The sequence below is a fragment of the Apodemus sylvaticus genome, chromosome 4 (genome assembly GCF_947179515.1).
Source record: "Apodemus sylvaticus chromosome 4, mApoSyl1.1, whole genome shotgun sequence".
Taxonomy (NCBI): domain Eukaryota; kingdom Metazoa; phylum Chordata; class Mammalia; order Rodentia; family Muridae; genus Apodemus; species Apodemus sylvaticus.
In genome coordinates this window covers 46,372,121-46,392,335 of record NC_067475.1, presented here as the reverse complement: position 1 = coordinate 46,392,335, position 20,215 = coordinate 46,372,121, and the positions used below count along the sequence as shown (strand labels likewise).

The following is a 20,215-nucleotide window of genomic DNA, read 5'->3' as shown; positions in this document are numbered from 1 at the left end:
GGTAGAGATTCCATGGAGCTGTAATTGCAGATGGTTTTAAGTTGTCTACTGAGGTTGCTGGGAATAAACCGTGAATTCTCTAAGGGAGCAATACGTGCTATGAACCATGGAGCTACTTCTCTAGTCTCAAAAGATGTATGCTAACCAAAAAATAGGGAACATTCTCACTTGGTGCTTTTCATGAGAACTCAAAAAACAAGCAAACCTTTGTTTTTAAAATGCTAAGATTTTAATATTCCTGGACTCTTTGAGCATTCCATGGGTGGCTAGGTGAGAGTAGAACTGGGGATGCATGTGTGTGCTGCTACATGGGAGTAGAAGTGGGGATGCATGTGTGTGTGTGTGTGTGTGTGCGTTGCGTCGCCTTGGCCTGGTACAGCATGGGTGTTATAGCAGAAGCAATCCCACGCAGGCAGTGAAAGAAGGATCCGTAACAACTGAACCTGCCAGCAGCAAAGAAGTATTTTGGGCTGTGATCACTTTATAGAGAAATTCTATATAGTGATTTATATAAATCTATATAGGCAGAGAAATTCTAACCACTTGAAATAAAAGCTGGTTTCTGGTTAAAACAAAGAACAGGAAGCAAAATTACTTGTGATTAAAAAGTTTCCAAGAGATGAAGATAAGCAATTCATTCCTGAAATATAAAAATAAGAAACCAATTCCCAGATTAAATCAGACACAGGTAAAAGGGAAAATTGAAATATAGAAAAATGTATGTAGTTATTTATGAAAATAATCTATTTCTCTTGTCTATTAAATATAGATAATAATGGTACCAAAATATGACATGAGAATTTATCATGTAAAAATCCACTTAATAAAAGCGAGTTTATACATTCCTTTAAATTATGTATCCATAAAAAATTTAAACATACAAATCACACTCCCAAAACTCAAAAAATTACTTCATATAAATGAAATACAGACATATATCAATTTAGGGTCAAAATCATTTAAAAATATTGTTTTAAATCACAACAAATCATGTCTTACAAGAAAAGAAACAACAAGCAAACAATTATATACAACTGTCAAAGTCTCAAACCTGAATCATGGTGCAGGTATCACAACTCACTTAAGCAAGTGCTATTCATAGATGTTCTGATGGGATACTTAGTATCACGTGGTTAGACAGTAGATTTAAAGGAAAAATCTTGAAAAAACCAAAAGCTAGAATTACAGTTATTCTTGAAAAAAACATCCCAGTTTCAAGTATGTGTCTACAGTTGTAAATGACAGAATATGCTCCATAATGGTCAGGTACTCATTAGTAAAGCAAGGCACATAGGACCACATTGTGATAAAGGTGCATTTTCTTTGGCCCTATAACTTCTTTAAATATCTGGGAGATCCTTGAGATGACTTTCAACATAATTACTTTTTATAAATCCCGGGTAAAAATATATGTATAATAATCAAATATTCTACAATGAATGTTTAAGTAGAGTGAGTGATACTAACGCCTTTAAGAACTAAATAAAACCAAACTCAAATGGGGTGGTGGTGCATGCCTTTAATCCCAACACTCTGAAGGCAGAGGCAGGCAGGTCTCTGTGAGTTCCAGGCCAGCATGGTCTACACAGTGAGTCCCAGGCAGCCCGTGGGGGGGGAGGGGGGGGGGGGGGGGGGGGGGGGGGGGGGTGGGGGGGGTGGGGGGCGGGGGGGGAGGGGGGGGCATAGTTAAGATGCTGCCTCAGAAAGAGAACAAAACAAAAACACTTCATTGAATGACCGCATGATGACATTTTTAAAGTCTAGAAACTTGATTTGTAAGAATAGTATTCTATTTTATGGTTCAGAGCAGAATGTCGATTAATTTCCTTTTGGAATTTCTTAATAGACTCTTTTTTAAATATCAAGCTGCCTTTTCTTCACATGAAATTCTGTGTCATTCCATAGGAATTGATGTAAACATTTCAGTCCTGAATCTGTACCTTACAACTTGCACAGCATTCAGTAAAGGGCGGCAGCTGCTGAGGGGCTTCCTCCCAGGGTCTGTGCCTAATGTTAACACAGCTCTCAGCTGGCACCCTCTCCACCAATTCACACCCTTCTTTTAGTCAAAGTAGCTGAGAAATAACAAATACACCTTTAAAAGCATAAAATTTAAATAATCAAAGGGTTATTATAAAAGCATGACACAATAACACTTTTGAATGTCATTAAAACACAAACCACATTACACAAAATTTCAGCATCAATATATATGACACAGTCTAGGTTACAAGCCCATTTTCCCCCAAATATTATTTCCTTATAAATTTTTATACTTGGAATGAATATACATTCAGCCCAATTACTTTTTAGCTGACTAGAAAGGGAAAATATAAATGATGCATAAAAGATTTTCAGACACCTAAAATGTATTAAAACTTTAACAGCCTTACTCTCCAATTGCTTCTTTGTATATATTTCTGTAAGGTTAAAACAGGGTAGACTAGATCTAAGTAACCATTAATTTTGAATCCACACTGTATTAACATACTTGCCCACAAAATGCTTTAATATGAGCAGAACATGAATCTGTCCTCTTGAATTCTGTATATTTGCAAGATCTGGGTTGTACTTAGTCATAGGTTCTAGGACATAAACTTAAATGCTGTGGTGGTCTCACACCATGCTCAAAATAGAAGGCAGTCACTGAAAACCATAAACCTGGCACTCAGAAAGCCTGCTGTCACTTTACCCTCACTGGTGCAATGACGTCAAATACTTTGAATGTATATAAGTACTTTGAAAGTCTGAATGGAATTGGTTAGCCATGTTCCCCGTTGAGAGTACATTTGCTCTAGCAAGATAAAATAGCCAGTCCTAGGTTGCCAACGGAGCCTTCCACAGTTCTTAATAACAGTGCTTTTGAGTCAAACTCCACTTAACAAAAATCTATTAGAACTACATAAAAATAATTATCTTTTTACAGGTTTGTATCGATTAGAACAAAGTTTTAAACTATATACAATATAAATGGAAGAATAAAATAGATCTTATATTCAATAGGTAATTCTGCATATGGTCAATAATTAACTTATATTCCAAATATAAACTACATTTTTGCTTCCCAGTTTATTTTACTATTTCTAATATATGCTCTCTTCTTTCAATCTATTATTAAATAATTCATAATTTATATCCCCAACTCCAGTGTTAAAAAAAAAAGGAAAATCTACTATTTTAAAGCAAATGGTTGCTCCTTCCCAGAAGCACTCATGGGAACACCAGAGGAAACCCCGGCGGCAGTCACATCTTCCAGACACATGATCAGATGGGGAGAGTGGGCTTTAAGACATAAAAGCTTCTAAATAGTCATAGAACTTAAAATATAATGCACCTCCTTTAAAAACAATGTAGTGAGGTGGGCAGAGTGGCCCATACACTTAACCCATCACTCAGCAGGCAGAAGCTGCCAGATTAGATATTTGTGAGTTCAAGACCAGTTGGACCTACATAATGAAAATTTGCCTTAAGAAAAAGAAAGTTACAATATGCTTTAAGGAAAAAAAAAAGTAAGACTAAGGCAGTAGGAAATGTCTGCAAGAAAATCAGCTGACACTCTTTTGATTGTTGTTTCTGTCAACAGTTGCAGATTAAAAGAAATTCCTACTGCAGATTAACAAGAAAATTCTCCATTTCAAAACTACATTCAATATGTGTTTCATAGTTTAGATTTCTAACAATGGAGGCTGGATAGTAATCATTATTTTCAATTATTAAATGAGTATTTAATCCCTTTAAATTCATTTAAAACTTTTAATGGCAACACACACAAATTCAATTTATGGTAATGATGAGAATAATGAGAAAAGAAAGAGAACTGGGAAATGATGGGTAAACTCCTTTTACCCATCATTGCCAGTCACTGCCTCTCTACATGGGAGAACCAAACTGCATCAAAGCAGTAAAGGGTCAGACACACACAGAGAGACTCTTTCTACACTACATTTAAATTATTCAATCCCAGATTACTTCATCAAAGCTTATGGAGTTAAACAAATAAAATTTAGCAGGCCTTTCCTTAGTAATCTTCTGTATAAATATAAAAATCCCAGATACATGAAAATGGTTTTAAATTATATTTGTTTGTTCACAGCTTGATAGGCAATTATAAATTTCCATTTAAATAGTTCATGTGACTTGATACATCTGAATAGAAGGAATAAGGTTAAGAAAATGTGATAATTGTAGGCAGATCTACCTTGCAAATCTTGGTCTTTATTTGCATGTGTGTGCTCTTGCAAAGGCTGCACTGGACAGTTCTGCAGCAACTAAAAGGCTGAAGTCATTGCGAGCTCAGACTTCAGGCCATCTCCCAGTGTCCCCTGTAGCCCTACTTCCTGGACACACGTCCAGGCCTGGCTGCAGATGGTGTACACATTTCATCCTGAAGGTTACACATTTTCAAACCATTTGAGCAGAGTGATCAGACTTAGCATGATGATTTCTTCATAGAATCTGCAGAAATCCTCTGGGCAAGATTACTGTTGAGGTTCCTAGGGCACCATTGTGAGAATCCGGTTAAGGACAGGAAATGACTATGCTTTTGTGGGATTTCCTGCAGGCTTGGGATCGTAACCGTACAAGAAAGTAGCTGCTATTACAAGGACAGCTCCAAGGAAAAAGACACTAAATAGGATGAAGAAAAAGAAATGGAGAAAGTCAGATTAAAAGCAAATTAAGTTCTTCACTATATTGTATCTGTACTACATCTACATCTGTACTATAAAAACAAGTGTAATTTGGGAAAGAAATATTCAAGAAACATAGTAATAAATGTTGAGTACTTCCTATGATCCAGGTGATCAGCTAAGTACTTTACATGTAAAATTCATTTTGTTCGTGAATGACTTGAAGCAGTACAAGAATTAGCTGCATTTTGTACCTTCAGGAAAGGCTTTACAAGGCTTTAAAAACTTGCCCCAAAGTCCCAAATAAGTCGGAGGTAGGCTGCAGTGCAGCCCCTGGCTGCAAGCCTGCACTGTGTGGTGGAGCACCTCAGCGACATGCACATTCTGTATGGATTCATTCTATAAAAGGCCCGAAGTGTTAATAATATAAAATGTAAAAAGAAAAGTTCATTATTTTATGTCCAAAGAAAAATAAAACTTAGGACCAATGATTACAAGATGTTGAAAAGAAGGAGATGATATAGCATGCGTTCCTCTTGATTCTATGTATGCAGAAATACAATATATGTCATAAAAACTAGACATAAACCAAACTACCAATTGTACCTTGTTATATACAGTTTTAATGCAGCTAGAATCATAGATTCATTTTGGCTTTAAGATTTCTATAATGATTCAAAGTCAGTATCTTCAACTTAAAAAAAAAAAAAACTCTAAAAGGACAGGGATTACTGGTCGTTTGATTTGATTTATTTGTTACACAGTTTTACTATGCAGCCCAAGCTGGCCTCAAATGTACAGAGCTTCACCTGGACGTCATGAATAAGGCAGTGCCAGTGTGCGCATCCAACATCACCCTTCACACCCCTCCCCCATCTATAAATTCAGCCATCAAATTTCATGCACTTTTTCCTGACACTGGTACCGTAGTAGATCCCAGTCCTTCAACCACACTTCCCTTTCTATCAATAAGTGTTTATTGATAATGATTCAGGTCTACTGTCCAAGACTGACTCCGCTGGAGTGAGTTACTCTAATGCTCACCACACTGTGATTAATGCATTATTTGCATATGTGTTCTCCTGCTCAGCTATGTTACTCTTCATTCATTATAAACAGAAACCTATCATACTATGATTATTTCAATGATTTGAGCACCCTCTTTAATGAGCTGTATATATGCTGCCATTCACATGCTGACCAGGTTACAATTAATCTTGCGTCTGGTTTTCTATGATCTTCTTGAACACACCCTTCTCATTCATAGGTTTCTTTTTTCCAAAATCTAGCGGAGTGATTGCTGGCACAAAGTGGCACTTACCAAACTTTTGGAAAGTGAATAAGCAAACCTTAATGGAATCCTGGTAATAGGAACAACAGAATAAGACACACAAGAAGGGAATTAGATGCTGGGCAGTGGTGGTAGCGCACGCCTTTAATCCCAGCACTCTGGAAGGCAGAGGCAGGTGGATTTCTGAGTTAGAGGCCAGCCTGGTCTACAGAGTGAGTTCCTGGACAGCCAGGGCTACACAGAGAAACCCTGTCTGGGGAGGGGGGTTTAAGGGGAGAAGGAATTAGAACAGAAAGAAAAATAAAATGGATAGAAGTATTTTACCTGGTTGGCACAAAATCTTGCAACCAAAAATAAGATATGATTGTTGATAATATTATGGATAAGGAGGTCGCAAATCCTTTTAAAATGTTATCTGCATACTTGATGACAGCAGCTATTACAAGGCCTCCAAGTGCCTGTCAAAATTTTAAGAGAACATTTTTTTAAATGAACATAAAACTGCTTTTCAAAACAATTTCATTTCTCAGGGAAGATTTAAGGCTTATGTTCTACAAATACAATTATATCACAGCAAATGATTCATTAAAAACAACAGACTTCCAGTTTTGTTTCATAGCCCTCAATGTAACCATCAAAACAATCTAAGGTTTGCTGTAGTAGAATTTGATCAAATTACAAATCTTCTCTTTTCATCAGATTCAATAATGAGACAGCACTTGTTTGGACAGCTGAAGGAACAAGCACATATGAAGTTCAAGTTTGAAGAAAAATGTCTGTTTAATTTCTTTCCAACAGTCTTCTCATGTAGTCTTATTTATTCTTCAATTCCTCCTACATTCTAATCTGCCTCTTATGGCCGTCAGGATAGACTGTTTGGTTTGGCTTGGGAGTGATTTTTTTTTTCAGTGCTAGAGATTAAACCCCACACCTATTACACAGTAGCTAAGTTCTCTTGAGCTATCCCTACAGCATATATAAAACCATTCTCAAAGTCTAGATTGTGGCTACTTACAAATAGGAGATGGGGGAAGCTGGAGAGATCGCTCAGTGATTAAGGGTGCTTGCTGCTCTTGCAGAAGACCTGGGTTTAGTTCCCAGCACCCATATTAGGCAGCTCACAACCATCGGTAACTCCAGTTCCAAGGGTTCTGATGTTTCTTCTGATCTCTGCAGGCATTGCATGTTCATACATACACTCAGGCACACACAAATACACATAAAAATTAAGTAAGTAAAAACCAAACAACCAACCAAACAAACAAAAACCTTAATGAGTGATGGGTATCTCGGTTGTAAATTATTTGCCTAGTAGGTAAGAGGGCACTGGGTTTAATCCAGACAAAACACACACACACACACACACACACACACACACACACACACACAGAGACTTTACTTACTATACAAAAATTCAAAATGCTCCCAAACCCTATACTTCTTTGATGTACAGATGGGAAGTCTATACCTGCCATATTTGATGGGTCATTCATACAATGTAGGTAGATTTTAAATTATATTACTTTCAGGTTATGTATATGCTCATACATAAAACAAAATTTTGTTTAGACTTGAGTCACAGGGATTATCTCATTATGTATATGTAAATATTCCAAAATCTCACACCCTTAATTATCTCAAACTGATAAAAGACCATTGGTATAACCTGGCTTTGTTTTCTACCAAACCCTATATATCTGCTTCCAAACCAAACCAAGGGTACCCACTCTAACTGCCTTCTATAATAACGGAAGCTTAATTTACAAAAGTCATGAATTATCCCATTGGACTTACTATAAATTATGTTTGAATCAACATTTCAGGGAAATACTGTTATTCATCTATTTATTCCCTGTTGGATGCTTCATACCAGTTATACCAACTTAAAAAAAAAATGTTGTGTGGTGGCTCATGCCTTTAATTCCAGCAGTCACTAGGCAGAGGCCAACTTATCTGTGACTTTGAGGCCAGCATGATATACATACTGAGTTCCAGTAAGAGCTATGTAGAGAGATCCTTTCTAAAGTAAAACAAACGAAACCATTTTTAGCCCTCTCTTAAAGGAGAGCTTTCCTATAACTAGGGTGTGTGTGTGTGTGTGTGTGTGTGTGTGTGTGTGTGTGTTCTCTATGTATACCACACCTCCATCTTTAATTCTCTCTAGCTTCCCCTTTGGGCCTTCTCCTCCTTTTATAAGATGGAAACACCCTTCTTTCTTTAAAGGCACCACTGTTCTTTGACACTTCTCTACTTGCTGGGTCCTCAAGCTTAATGACTTCAAGTAACTCTAGCAAAGTACGCTTTAAAGAAAATAATTTCAGCCCTAACCCTAACCCCCCCCCCAAAAAAAAGAAAAAAGAAAGCTGGGCAGTGGTGGCACATGCCTGTAATCCCAGCACCCTGGGAGGCAGAGGCAGGTGGATTTCTGAATTCGAAGTCAGCCTGGTCTACAGAGTGAGTTCCAGGACAGCCAGGGCTACACAGAGAAACCCTGTCTCGAAAAAATGAATCCAACCCCCCCCCCAAAAGAATGACTTCTTCTTTTGTATATTTTCCAGAATAACAAGGATGTATTTTTTGGAGATGAAATTAGTCATCTCTTATACAATTAAAGCCACATTCACACTGAAAAAATTTGACAGAAATATTCTAATATGTAAATATAAAATAAAATTTAAAAACTTGTATAGTTATCTCAAAAGGCTCCTTCCATCTTTAAAGGGCTGACCACGGCTTTTCTATGCATAATAGAATGCATAGAATTTTCAATGATAATTGCAGTAGAAAAATCAGAAGTTATATTTACCCTAAGTTTTAACTATTAAATATTATTTTTTGAGACAGGGTCTCTATATATAGCCCTGGATGTCCTGTAGCTTGCTATGTAAACCAGCTGCCATCAGACTTGCAGAAATTCTGTCTGTGCCTCCAGAATGCTGGGATTAAAGGTGTATGACCCCACAGCCCAGTTTCACTATTTAATTCTTTTTTAAAAATTACTGCCATGCGGTGGTGGCGCACACCTGTAATCCCAGCACTTGGGAGGCAGAGGCAGGCGGATTTCTAAGTTCGAGGCCAGCCTGGTCTACAGAGTAAGTTCCAGGACAATCAGAGCTACACAGAGAAACCCTGTCTCAAAAAAAAAAATATATATATATATATATATACATATATATATATATACTATTAATTAATTTATCTATCTATCTGTCTGTCTGTCTTCTATCTATCTGTTATTTGTATATGGATATTTTGCCTGCATGCATGCCCATACCTACCTACCTACCTACCTATCTATCTATCTACCTACCTACCTATCTACCTACCTACCTACCTATCTACCTACCTACCTACCAATCAATCAATCAATAGGTCTGCACCCCTTAAATACCAACACACCAGTAGCCATTTTAGTTCTCTGTATTGAAGCAATATTCAGTAATATTAAATAAAAGACTTAAATGCTTTACCTGCAGAACAACAACTATCCACGTCAGTTGATTATATCCCTGAAAAAATCCATTCTTTGATACCAATTCTCCATCATAAACATATACACCCATTAATCCAAATATACTCCCGAAGAAACCTAAAAGAAAGTGAGACCTAGGTCATACAGCAGTCTTTCTGAAGAGATTTTTCTGTCAACAATCCTGTTCCCTTCTCCCCTGCTCCAATTGGCAGGGTCCTGCTTGGTGACGGAGAATAACCGGGACTCAGCACGTAGCAGGCACTGGACTGGAGCTCCTGTTTCTGTTGCCTTCGTCTCCCTAGGACTGGGACTACAGGCCTGCACCATGCTGCACAATTTATTTCTTTTTGATGAACACCTTTAAAATATTTCACTTGAATTGGGTGGTGCTGGCAAATGTCTTTCATCACAGCACTAGAGAGGCAGAGGCAGGTGGATCTCTGAGTTTGAAGCCAACCTGGACTACCCAGAGAAACCCTGTCTCAGGAAAAACCAAATCACTTGATTTAGATATAAATTTTACATAATACTATATGATGACTACAAAACATATACACATACAGAGAGACATGAAAATATTTTTAAAAACAATTTACCAACCATTAAACACTATAATATTTAAATTACAGAATTTAAGTTACTAGATTGGTGATCCATTCAAACATTTATAAAATGCCTGCCTGTAGTATTCCACTGTATCATCAACTTCTTATTGCTATGACCACATTTGTATGAGTGACATTCATAATTACAAGAAAGCTAACATATATAACATAGAATTTCTTTGTAAAAGTTTTAACTAATACAGGCAATGAACATGAGCTACAAAAAAGAACATAAAGCTAACTGATTTTCTAGTTCTAAGTCTGTCATGCATTTGTTTTGGTTTTGGTAGTGGACATGTGCATAAAAATATACTTGACAGTGAAAGTAGAAATGTGAAGTGCCACAGCTTCTGGCCCTAACACCTACCCTAACTGTGTATAAGTTCACAACAGCTTCTGTCCTAACACCTACCCTAACTATATATAAGTTGACAACAGCTTCTGGCCCTAATGCCTACCCTAACTGTATATAAGTTCACAACAGCTTTTGGCCCTAACACTTACCCTAACTGTGTATACGTTCACAACAGCTTCTGGCCCTAACATCTATCCTAACTGTATATAAGTTCACAACAGCTTCTGGCCCTAACATCTACCCTAACTATATATAAGTTCACAACAGCTTCTGGCCCTAATGCCTACCCTAACTGTGTATAAGTTCACAACATCTTCTGGCCCTAACACCTACCCTAACTGTGTATAAGTTCACACCAGCTTCTGGTCCTAACGCCTACCTTAACTGTATATAAGTTTACAACAGCTTCTGGCCCTAACGCCTACCCTAACTGTGTATAAGTTCACAGTTATATAGTCTATGGCTGACTGCTTTCCATGTGACATTGTAAGTTTTTTTAAAATAATCAACTTTATTTTTAAGATTTTTTTTTAAAGTACAATACTTGATAATCAAAACTCCAGGCTAAGAAGCGGTCAAGCCATCATCAGAGTCTGTATGACTTAAGTCTCAGTGTCAGAGGAAACTGGCCCAGTGAATGTCATTGCTGAACTCCACATGTCAATACAGCCTCCAGACCCAGAGCGCTGTCGGCTTTATGGAAACCTACAGGGCACAACCTACAACATACATTAGGAATGCCATCAGAGAGGGTATGTGTGATGGTTGTAAAAAAGCTATAGCTGGGTAGAGTGTGGGGACCATGGAAAATTCATTTGTACAAGTTCTAACCATTTCATAGGTCTCATTTTACCATGAACTAACCATGGAATGTGACTTAAAAAATGCCCAAAGGCATACAGTTTAAAATTTAAATTGGGCTGGAGAGAGGGCAAAGTGGCTCAGAGCACTGATTGCTCTTCCAGATGGCCTGAGTTCAATTCTCAGCAACCACATGGTGGCTCACAACCATCCGTAATGAGATCTGATGTCCTGTTCTGGTGTGTTTGAAGGGAAAAACAATGTACTAACATACATAAAATTAAAAAAAAAAAAAAAAGACAATTACTAAAATACATATTTAATACATGTTGGAGCTAGAAAGTCCTCCAAAGTGTTCAAGAATTGTTCTCTCTCTCTCCCTCTCCCTCCCTCTCTCCCTTCCCCCCCCCCCTCTTTCTTTCCACCATTATGAGGATGGGCTTAGTGGGAAGCCATAGGTCACTTGGAAGCATGCCTATGATCAGGACTGTGGGTCCTTAGTCTCTTCTCTATTTCTATTTATTGTGCCAACATAAATAAAAACCTTCCTCAGCCTTGCATATTCTGATGCTATATGTCCTGCTCTGCCACAGGTCAAAAATCAATGGAACATAAGCTTGAGGTCCCAAAATTTTAAGACTCTTTGTAAACTGATTTACTGTGACTGTTTGTCACAGTGACAGAAGGCTGTCTAAGAGCATACAAGAAAATATATGAATTATGTCAGTATATATAGACCTCTCACATTCTAATAGTGGCTGGATATTCCACTGACTTATATTAGATATCTATATAATATAATTGATCCAAATCCTTTATAGACACTAACATACTACAAGCCTCTTGGGTTGACACTTACATGATTATGACCTTTCCACCTTCTGAGACTTTCTTTGGTTTCTTTCTTCAGAAACTTAAAGTTCTTGTCATATAGATCTTTCATTTGCTTCATTAGGGTCACACCTAGGTATGACATATTATTTGGGACTATTGTGAAGGGTGTCATTTCCCTAATTTCTTTCTCCTCTGGTTTATCCTTTGAGTAGAGGAAGGCTACTGATTTGCTTGAGTTAATTTTATATCCAGCCACTTTGCTGAAGTTGTTTATCAGTTTTACGAGTTCTCTGGTGGAAGTCTTGGGGTCGCTTAAGTATACTATCATATCATCTGCAAATAGTGATATTTTGACTTCTTCCTTTCCAATTTGTATAGCTTTGACCTCCTTTTGCTGCCTGATTGCTCTGGTTAGGACTTCAAGTACCATATTGAATAGATAGGGAGAGAGTGGGCAGCCTTGTCTGGTCCCCGATTTTAGTGGGATTGCTTCAAGTTTCTGTTTAACTTGATGTTGGCTGCCAGTTTGCAGTATATTGCTTTCACTATGTTTAGGTATGGGCCTTGGATTCCCAATCTCTCCAAGACTTTTATCATGAAGGGATGCTGGATTTTGTCAAAAGCCTTTTCAGCATCTAATGAAATGACCATGTGGGTTTTTTCCCTTAGTTTGTTTATGTAGTGGATTACATTGACAGATTTCCATATATTGAACCATCCCTGCATCCCTGGGATGAAGCCTACCTAATCCCAGGTGAATTATAGTTTTGATGCATTCTTGGATTTGGTTGGTCAGGATTTTGTTCAATATTTTTGCATCAATGTGCATGAGGGAGATTGGTCTGAAGTCCTCCTTCCTTGTTTGGTCTTTGTTTGGTTTAGGTATAAGCATTATTGTGACTTCATAGAATTCCCCACTAAACCCATCTGGTCCTGGGCTTTTTGTTTGTTTGTTTGTCTGTTTGTTGGGAGACTATTAATCTTTCCTCAGGATTTATGGGACTATTTAGATGATTTATCTGATCCTGTTTTAACATTGGCACCTGGTATGTATCTAAAAAGTTGTCCGTTTCATCCAGGTTTTCAAACCTTGTTGAGTATAAGCTCTTGTAGTAGGATCTGATGATTTTTTTGAATTTCCAGTTTCTATTGTTATGTCTCCCTTTTCATTTCTGATTTTATTAATCTGGATACTGTCTCTGTGACCTCTGATTAATCTGGCTAAGGGTTTATCTATCTCGTTGATTTTTTTCAAAGAACCAGCTCCTTGTTTTGTTGATTCTTTGTATAGTTTTTTTTTTTTTTTTTTTTTTGCTTCTGTTTGGTTGATTTTGGCCCTACATTTGATTATTTCCTGCTTGGGGGTATTTGCTTCCTTTTGTTCTAGAGTTTTCAAGTGTACTGTCAAGCTGTTAGTGTAAGCTCTCTCCATTCTCTTTTTGGAGGCACTCAGAGCTATGAGTTTTCCTCTTAGCACTGCTTTCATTGTGTCCCATAAATTCTGGTATGATGTGTCTTCATTTTCATTAAATTCTAAAAAGTCTTTAATTTCTTTCTTTATTTTTTCCTTGACCAAGCTATCATTAAGGAGAGCATTGTTCAAGGTTCATGTGTATGTGTGTTTTCCATTGCTTTTGTTTGAGCTTAAGAGCAGCCTTAGGCCGTGGTTCTCTGATAAAATACATGGAATGATTTCAGTATTTCTGTATCTGTTGAGGCCCGTTTTGTGACCAATTATATGGCCAGTTTTTGAGAAGGTACTATGAGGTGCTGAGAAGAAGGTACATTCCTTTGCTTTAGGGTGGAATGTTCTATAAATATCTGTTAGATCCATTTGGTCCATAACTTCAGTTAGTTTCACTGTATCTGTTTAGCTTCTGATTCTATGATTTGTCCATTTTTGAGAGTGGGGTGTTGAAGTCTCCCACTATTATTGTGTGGGGTGCAATGTGTGCTTTGAACTTCATTAAAGTTTCTTTAATGAATGTGGGTGCCCTTGCGTTAGGAGCATAGATGTTCAAAATTGAGACTTTTGTTCATTTTGGTAGACTTTTCCTTTAACCAGTATGAAGTGTCCTCCTTATCTTTTTTGACAACTTTTGGTTGAAAATCAGTTTTCTTTGATATAAGTATGGCCACTCCAGCTTGTTTCTTAGGACCATTTGCTAGGAAAATTGGTTTCCAATCTTTGACTCTTAGTTACTGTCTTTGACACCGAGGTGGGTTTCTTGTATGCAGCAAAACGTTGGGTCCCGTTTTCGTATCCAGTCTGTTATTCTATGTCTTTTTATAGGGGAATGCAGACCATTGATATTAAGAGATATTAAGGAAAAGTGAATGTTGCTTATTATTATCTTCTTAGTTAAAGGTGACATTCTGGTTATGTATCTACCTTCTATTGGGTTTGTTGAAAGATTACCTTGTTGATTTTTCTACGGTGTGGTTTGCTGCCTTGTATTGGTATTTTCCACCCATTATGCTTTGCAGAGCTGGATTTGTGGAAAGATATTGTGTAAATTTGCTTTTGTCATGGAATGTTTGTTTTCTCCTTCTATGGTAATTGAAAGTTTTGCTGGGTATAGTAGTCTAGGCTGACATTTATGTTCTCTTAGGGTCTGTATGACATCTGCCCAGGCTCTTCTGGCTTTCATAGTCTCTGGTGAGAAGTCTGGTGTAATTCTGATAGGTCTGCCTTTATATGTTACTTGTCCTTTTTCTCTCACTGCTTTTAATATTCTTTCTCTGTTTAGTGCATTTGGTGTTTTGATTATGTGACGGGAGGTATTTCTGCTCTGGTCCAATCTGTTTGGAGTTCTGTACGCTTCTTGTATGTTCATGGACATCTCTTTCTTTAGGTTAGGTAAGTTTTCACCTATAATTTTGTTGAAGATATTTACTGGGCCTTTAAGATGTAAATCCTCGCTTTATTCTATACCTAAAATCCTGAGGTTTGGTCTTCTCATTATGTCCTGGATTTCCTGGATGTTTTGGGTTACAAGCTTTTTGCATATTGCATTTTCTTTGACTGCTGAGTTAATGTTTTCTATGGAATCTTCAGCATCTGAGATTCTTCTATCTCTTGTATTCTGTTGTTGATGCTTGCATCTATGACTCCTGAATTCTTTCCAAGGTTTTCTATCTTCAGAGATGTCTCACTTTGCAATTCCTTTATTGATTCTATTTCCAGTTTCAGATCCTGAATAGTTTTGTTCAGTTCCTTTACTTGTTTGTTTTTTTCCTGAAATTCTTTACAGAATTTTTGTGATTCCTCTTTAGGGGCTTCTACCTGTTGACCCATGTTCTCTCCTGTGTTTCTTTCAGGGATTTTTGTGATTCCTCTTTAAGGGCTTCTGCATGTTGACCCATGTTCTCCCATAATTCCCTATGGGATTTTTGTATTGCCTCTTTAAGGGCTTCTACCTGTTGACCCACAGTCTCCCATATTTCTTTAAGTGATTTTTGTGTGTCCTCCTTAAGGGCTTCTACCTTTTGATCCATATTCTCATGTCTTTCTTTAAGGGATTTTTGTGTTTCTACCTGTTGATCCATGTTCTCCTGTATTTCTTTAAGGGAATTATTTATGTCCTTCTTGAAGTCTTCCATCAACAATATGAGATATGATTTAAAATCTAGCTCTTGCTTTTTTGATGTGATGGAGTATGCAGGATTTGCTGTTGTGGGAGAACTGGGTTCTGATGGTGCCATGTTGCCTTGGTTATGGCTGGTAATGATCTTGTGTTTGCCTTTGGCCATCTCGTTATCTCTGGTGTTAGCTGGTCTTGCTATCTCTATCTTCTCTGTCCTGCTAGCCTGTGTTTTTGTACTCCTGGGATTCCTTTTCTTTGCAATGCCCTGTAAACAACTGGTTCTCCAGGGAGTGTCAGGTGATGGGGCCAAGTCTGTGGCAGACTTGGCAAGGGTTGAATGCCCTGCAGGCTGCTATTTCTCAAATGTTCTGCTGCTGCCGGATTTCAAATGCTCTGCTGATGCTGGTTTTCGAATGCCCCGCTTCTACCAGTTCGAATGCACCTACTAGTGCCAGTTCTCTAATGCCATGCTCCTGCCCGTTCTCTAGAGAGTATCAGGAAGTAGGCTCTTCCCCATGTCAGAAAGGGCACAGATCAAATAACCTACTCCTGCCAGTTCTCCAGAGAGTATAAGGAAGCAGGATCTTCCCCGTGTCAGATGTGGCACAGGTCTACCACATCCGATGGATGGGGCAGTGACGATGGATGGGGCAGTAGCGATTAACCTGCTCCTGCCAGTTCTCTAGAGAGTATCAAGAAGTGGGATCTTCCCCGTGTCAGATGTGACACAGGTCTCTGAAAGCAGGACTCTCTCTAAGCGCAGGACTCCCTGCAGGTCAAATGCTCTCTTGCAGGATACGTGCCCAGACAGCTGTAGAGCTGCCCAGCTCCTACGTGCAGAAGGAACCCAGGCAGACTGTGTCCTGAGTGATCTTTCACTCTGTTGCTCCCTGTGTACCTGGCTGAGCTGGCTGCTTGGTCACAGGAGTCAAGATGGTCCTCTAGTTTCTTTCTAAGATGCGGTCTACTTATGCGGCCTGGTCGGTTTCCTGCCTCAGCTTCATGAGTGCTAAGATCAGAGGTGTGCACCACCATACATGACTGGTATAGTTATTTGGAAATATATATTAGAAAGCCTTTAAAAACTTACCAAGTTGAATGTTTCTTATCCACACTGATTGTTTTGTTTCTTTTAAGATTTTCTCAAAATAAACTCCAGCAAAGCCACTTGAAAAACAGGCTGTGAGAACCGCCATGAGGCCTACAAACTGCGAGCCCGTTGAAAGTTCCTTAGAGCTCTGCTCTGGAGAATCTGAAGGCCACTGAATAAAAACAAAAGCAACACTCAGAGGGTAGTGAGATGGCTCAGTGGGTAGGGACACGTGCAGCCAAGACTGACAACGTGAGTCTCATCCCTGTGGCCCACAAGGTAGCTGGAGAGGAGCGACTCTCACAAGCTGTCCCTGACCTCCACAAGCACAATTGTGAAACTGCCTCAGCAGAAGAGAAGCTACCTCAAGCAGAGTAGGAACAGAAGCTGGTAGGAAGGGAACCACAAACACTGTGAGGAAAATACAACCCATCAAAACATGAAAGACTGTGAAAATACTGTCCCAGGCACAGTACCCATAGGATTTGGATGTTACTGACCATGGTGTAACCATTTAACTATTGTTAAATATTCCTTCCCATCTATGTTTCACTCTTCTGATGTTCTGAGACTTACTAAGCCACTTTTAACGAAACTATGCATTTTAAACTATGTCTCTCCATGTACAGTGATTTCATGAGGATATGCTCATACATGTGTCTCATGTACTTTGATCATACCCTCTCCATCATTACCCCATCTGCATTCCCACTGCTCCACTTCATCAAAATAGCTCTTCTATTTTCTTTCTTTTTTTTTTTCCTTAAGATTTATTTGCCAGCGGTGGTGATGCACGCCTTTAATCCCAGCACTTGGGAGGCAGAGGCAGGTAGATTTCTGAGTTCGAGACCAGCCTGGTCTACAGAGTGAGTTCCAGGACAGCCAGGATACACAAAGAAACCCTGTCTCAAAAAACAAAAACAAAACAAAAAAATATATATATATTTATTAATTACATGTAAGTACACTGTAGCTGTCTTCATACACTCTAGAAGAGGGCATCAGATCTCATTATGGATGGTTGTGAGCCACCATAGGGTTGCTGAGATTTGAACTTAGGAACTTCAGGGATGGTTGTGAGCTAACATAGGGTTGTTGGGATCTGAACTCAGGACCTTCGGAAAAACAGTCAGTGCTCTTAACCTGCTGAATCATCTCTCCAGCCCCATCCTTTCTATTTTCATATCTTCTTTTTTATTCTAGATTTCTCTCTCTCTCCTTTTTATTGTTTTGGATCCTTTTTTTTCCCCCAAGACTGAGTTTCTTTGTGTAGCCCTGGGTGTCCTGGAATTAGCTATGCACCAGAATGGCCTTGGGATCCATCTGCCTCTGCCTCCCAAGTGCTGGGATTAAAGGTGTGAGCCACCAGGCATAGCCCTTAATCTTAATTTTTCAACAGCAAAATTCTTCTATTTTGCTTCTATTATTCTTCTATTATTCTATTAATTCTTTTTTTATGATCTCCAGTTCTACATTTTCCTGTAAACAACATAATTTCATTTTTTATGAATAAACAAATCTCCCTTGTGTGTATATCACATGTGTGTCTATATATACACATGTATATATAACACATTTCCATTATCCATTGACACACTGATAGATATTTAAACTGGTTCTATAACTTTAACTATTGTGAACAACTCTGCAATAAATATTAATATCTCTGTAGTATGTTTAAAATATAATTTAAAACGATATAGCTGCATCGCGTGGTAGTATTTTTACTTACTGAGCAAGATGGTTCAGAAGAGAAAGTGTTTGCTATGCAAGCCTGACAACCTGAGTTCAATTCCTATAGCCCACATAAAGGTGGAAGGAGAGAACTGACTGTATCAAGTCGTCCTTTGACCTCCACATATACTCTATGATATGTGTGGGGGCGTGTGAGCACACATACACATATACAGGTAAAATTAAAATCTTCCCATGGAAAAACCTCCACTCTACTTTCCAACTGGCTGTTCAGAATTAATTACATCCCAATCAGAGGAGCATTAAGATTGATTTCCATACCTTCTGTTGTTTGTTTTGCTGATAACAGCCATTCTGATTACGACAAAATGAACTCAGTGTAGTGTTGATTTACATTTCCCTAATGGCTGACGAGGATGATGGTGATCATTTCAGAAATGTTTATGAGGTATTGGTATTTCTTTTGAGAACCATCTGCTCAGTTCATTTGCCTGATTATTCACGGGCTTAGGACTTCTGGATGCTTGGTTGTTTTTTTTTTTTTTTTTTTTTTCAGTTCTTTATATAACTAACTGCATGTCAATCGTCTGATGAGGAGCTTGTGAGCACCCTCTTCCCCTCTAAGGTTGTCTCTCCAGCCTGTTTACATTGTCATACAGCTTTTATGTTTCATGCACTCATATCTGTCAATTCTTGCTACTGCTTGCTCGAATTGGAGTCTATCCAAAAGGCCTTGCTGTGAGCCATCTCTTAAGTGCTGTCCCTGTTCCCTTTCACATTCTCCAAGGTTTCAGGGTTTACATTAACATCTTCAATACATTTGGACCTGAGTTCTGAGCTGGATGAGAATGTGCCTACTCTCAGTCTTGTACTGTGGATACATATGCATAGCTTCTGACACCATTTGTTGAAGAGGCCATTCTTCAATGTATTCTGTACTGGCTAGGCATGTCAACTTGACACAAATTAGCATCATCAGAGAGGAAGGAACTTTACGTAAGGAAATGCCTCCATGAGATCAGCTGTAAGGTATTTTCTCAATTAGTGATCAGTGAGAGAGGGCCCAGTCCATTGTGGGTGATGCCATCCTTATTCTGTTGGTCCTGGGTTCTATAAGAAAGCCAGCTGAGCAAGCCAGGGAAAGCAGGCCAGTAAGCCGAACCTTCCATGGCTTTTGCATCATCACCTGCCTTCATCTTCTATCTTGAGTTCCTGCCTTTGATGATGAACAGTGATTGGAAGTGTAAGCCAAATAAACCCTTTCCTCAACTTGCTTTTTGGTCACGGTGTTTCATTGCAGCAATAGAAATCTTAAGACATATGGATTAATCACCTGTGTCAATAATCAGGTGGTTTATTTCTGAGATCTCATCCAAGGGTCTGTTTTGTGTCATACCATGCTGTTTTTATTATCACAGCTCTAAAACATAATTTGAAAATAGATACTGGGATACCTCCAAAACTACTTTGTGAATGGGGCAGAGGCAGGACCACTGTAGTCTACAGTAGACTAGAATTCACTAAGACAGCCTCAAATTCATAATAAATCTCCTGCCTCAATGTCTTCAAGGCTAGGATTAGAAGTGTGAGCCACAAGGCATTGCTAGCATTGCTATTTTTGCTCAGGAATGACTTGGCTATCAGGGTCTTTTGTGTTTTCATATAAATATATGATTCTAAATAGCAGTAACTGACATATTTCTCAGCTGTTTTACTTACATATTGGTTTGGTTTTTTGGTTTTTTGTTGTTATTGTTATTTTTGCTTTTGTGGGTTTGGCCTAGAGGGAGGATTTTTTTACTTTATTTACTTAAAATTGTTTTGTTTTTGTTTTTTAATTCTTTGTCTTTCAGTTTT

The 20,215-nt window shown here is 38.3% G+C and overlaps 1 protein-coding gene across 7 annotated transcripts in view; it reads right to left on the bottom strand.

The window, feature by feature from the left end:
- Positions 1 to 2,111: 2,111 nt before the first annotated feature.
- The window catches only part of Slc35a3 (solute carrier family 35 member A3), a 41,258-nt gene continuing 23,154 nt past the window's right edge, over positions 2,112 to 20,215 (bottom strand). For all 7 annotated transcript variants that reach the window (XM_052179357.1, XM_052179361.1, XM_052179358.1 and 4 more), the window contains 4 exons: positions 16,664 to 16,835; positions 9,390 to 9,508; positions 6,244 to 6,377; positions 2,112 to 4,626 (listed from right to left, as the gene is read on the bottom strand). In XM_052179357.1, the coding sequence (XP_052035317.1) occupies positions 4,536 to 4,626; positions 6,244 to 6,377; positions 9,390 to 9,508; positions 16,664 to 16,835 (516 nt within the window). In that variant the 3' untranslated portion in view covers positions 2,112 to 4,535. The remainder of the gene's footprint in view (positions 4,627 to 6,243; positions 6,378 to 9,389; positions 9,509 to 16,663; positions 16,836 to 20,215) is intronic.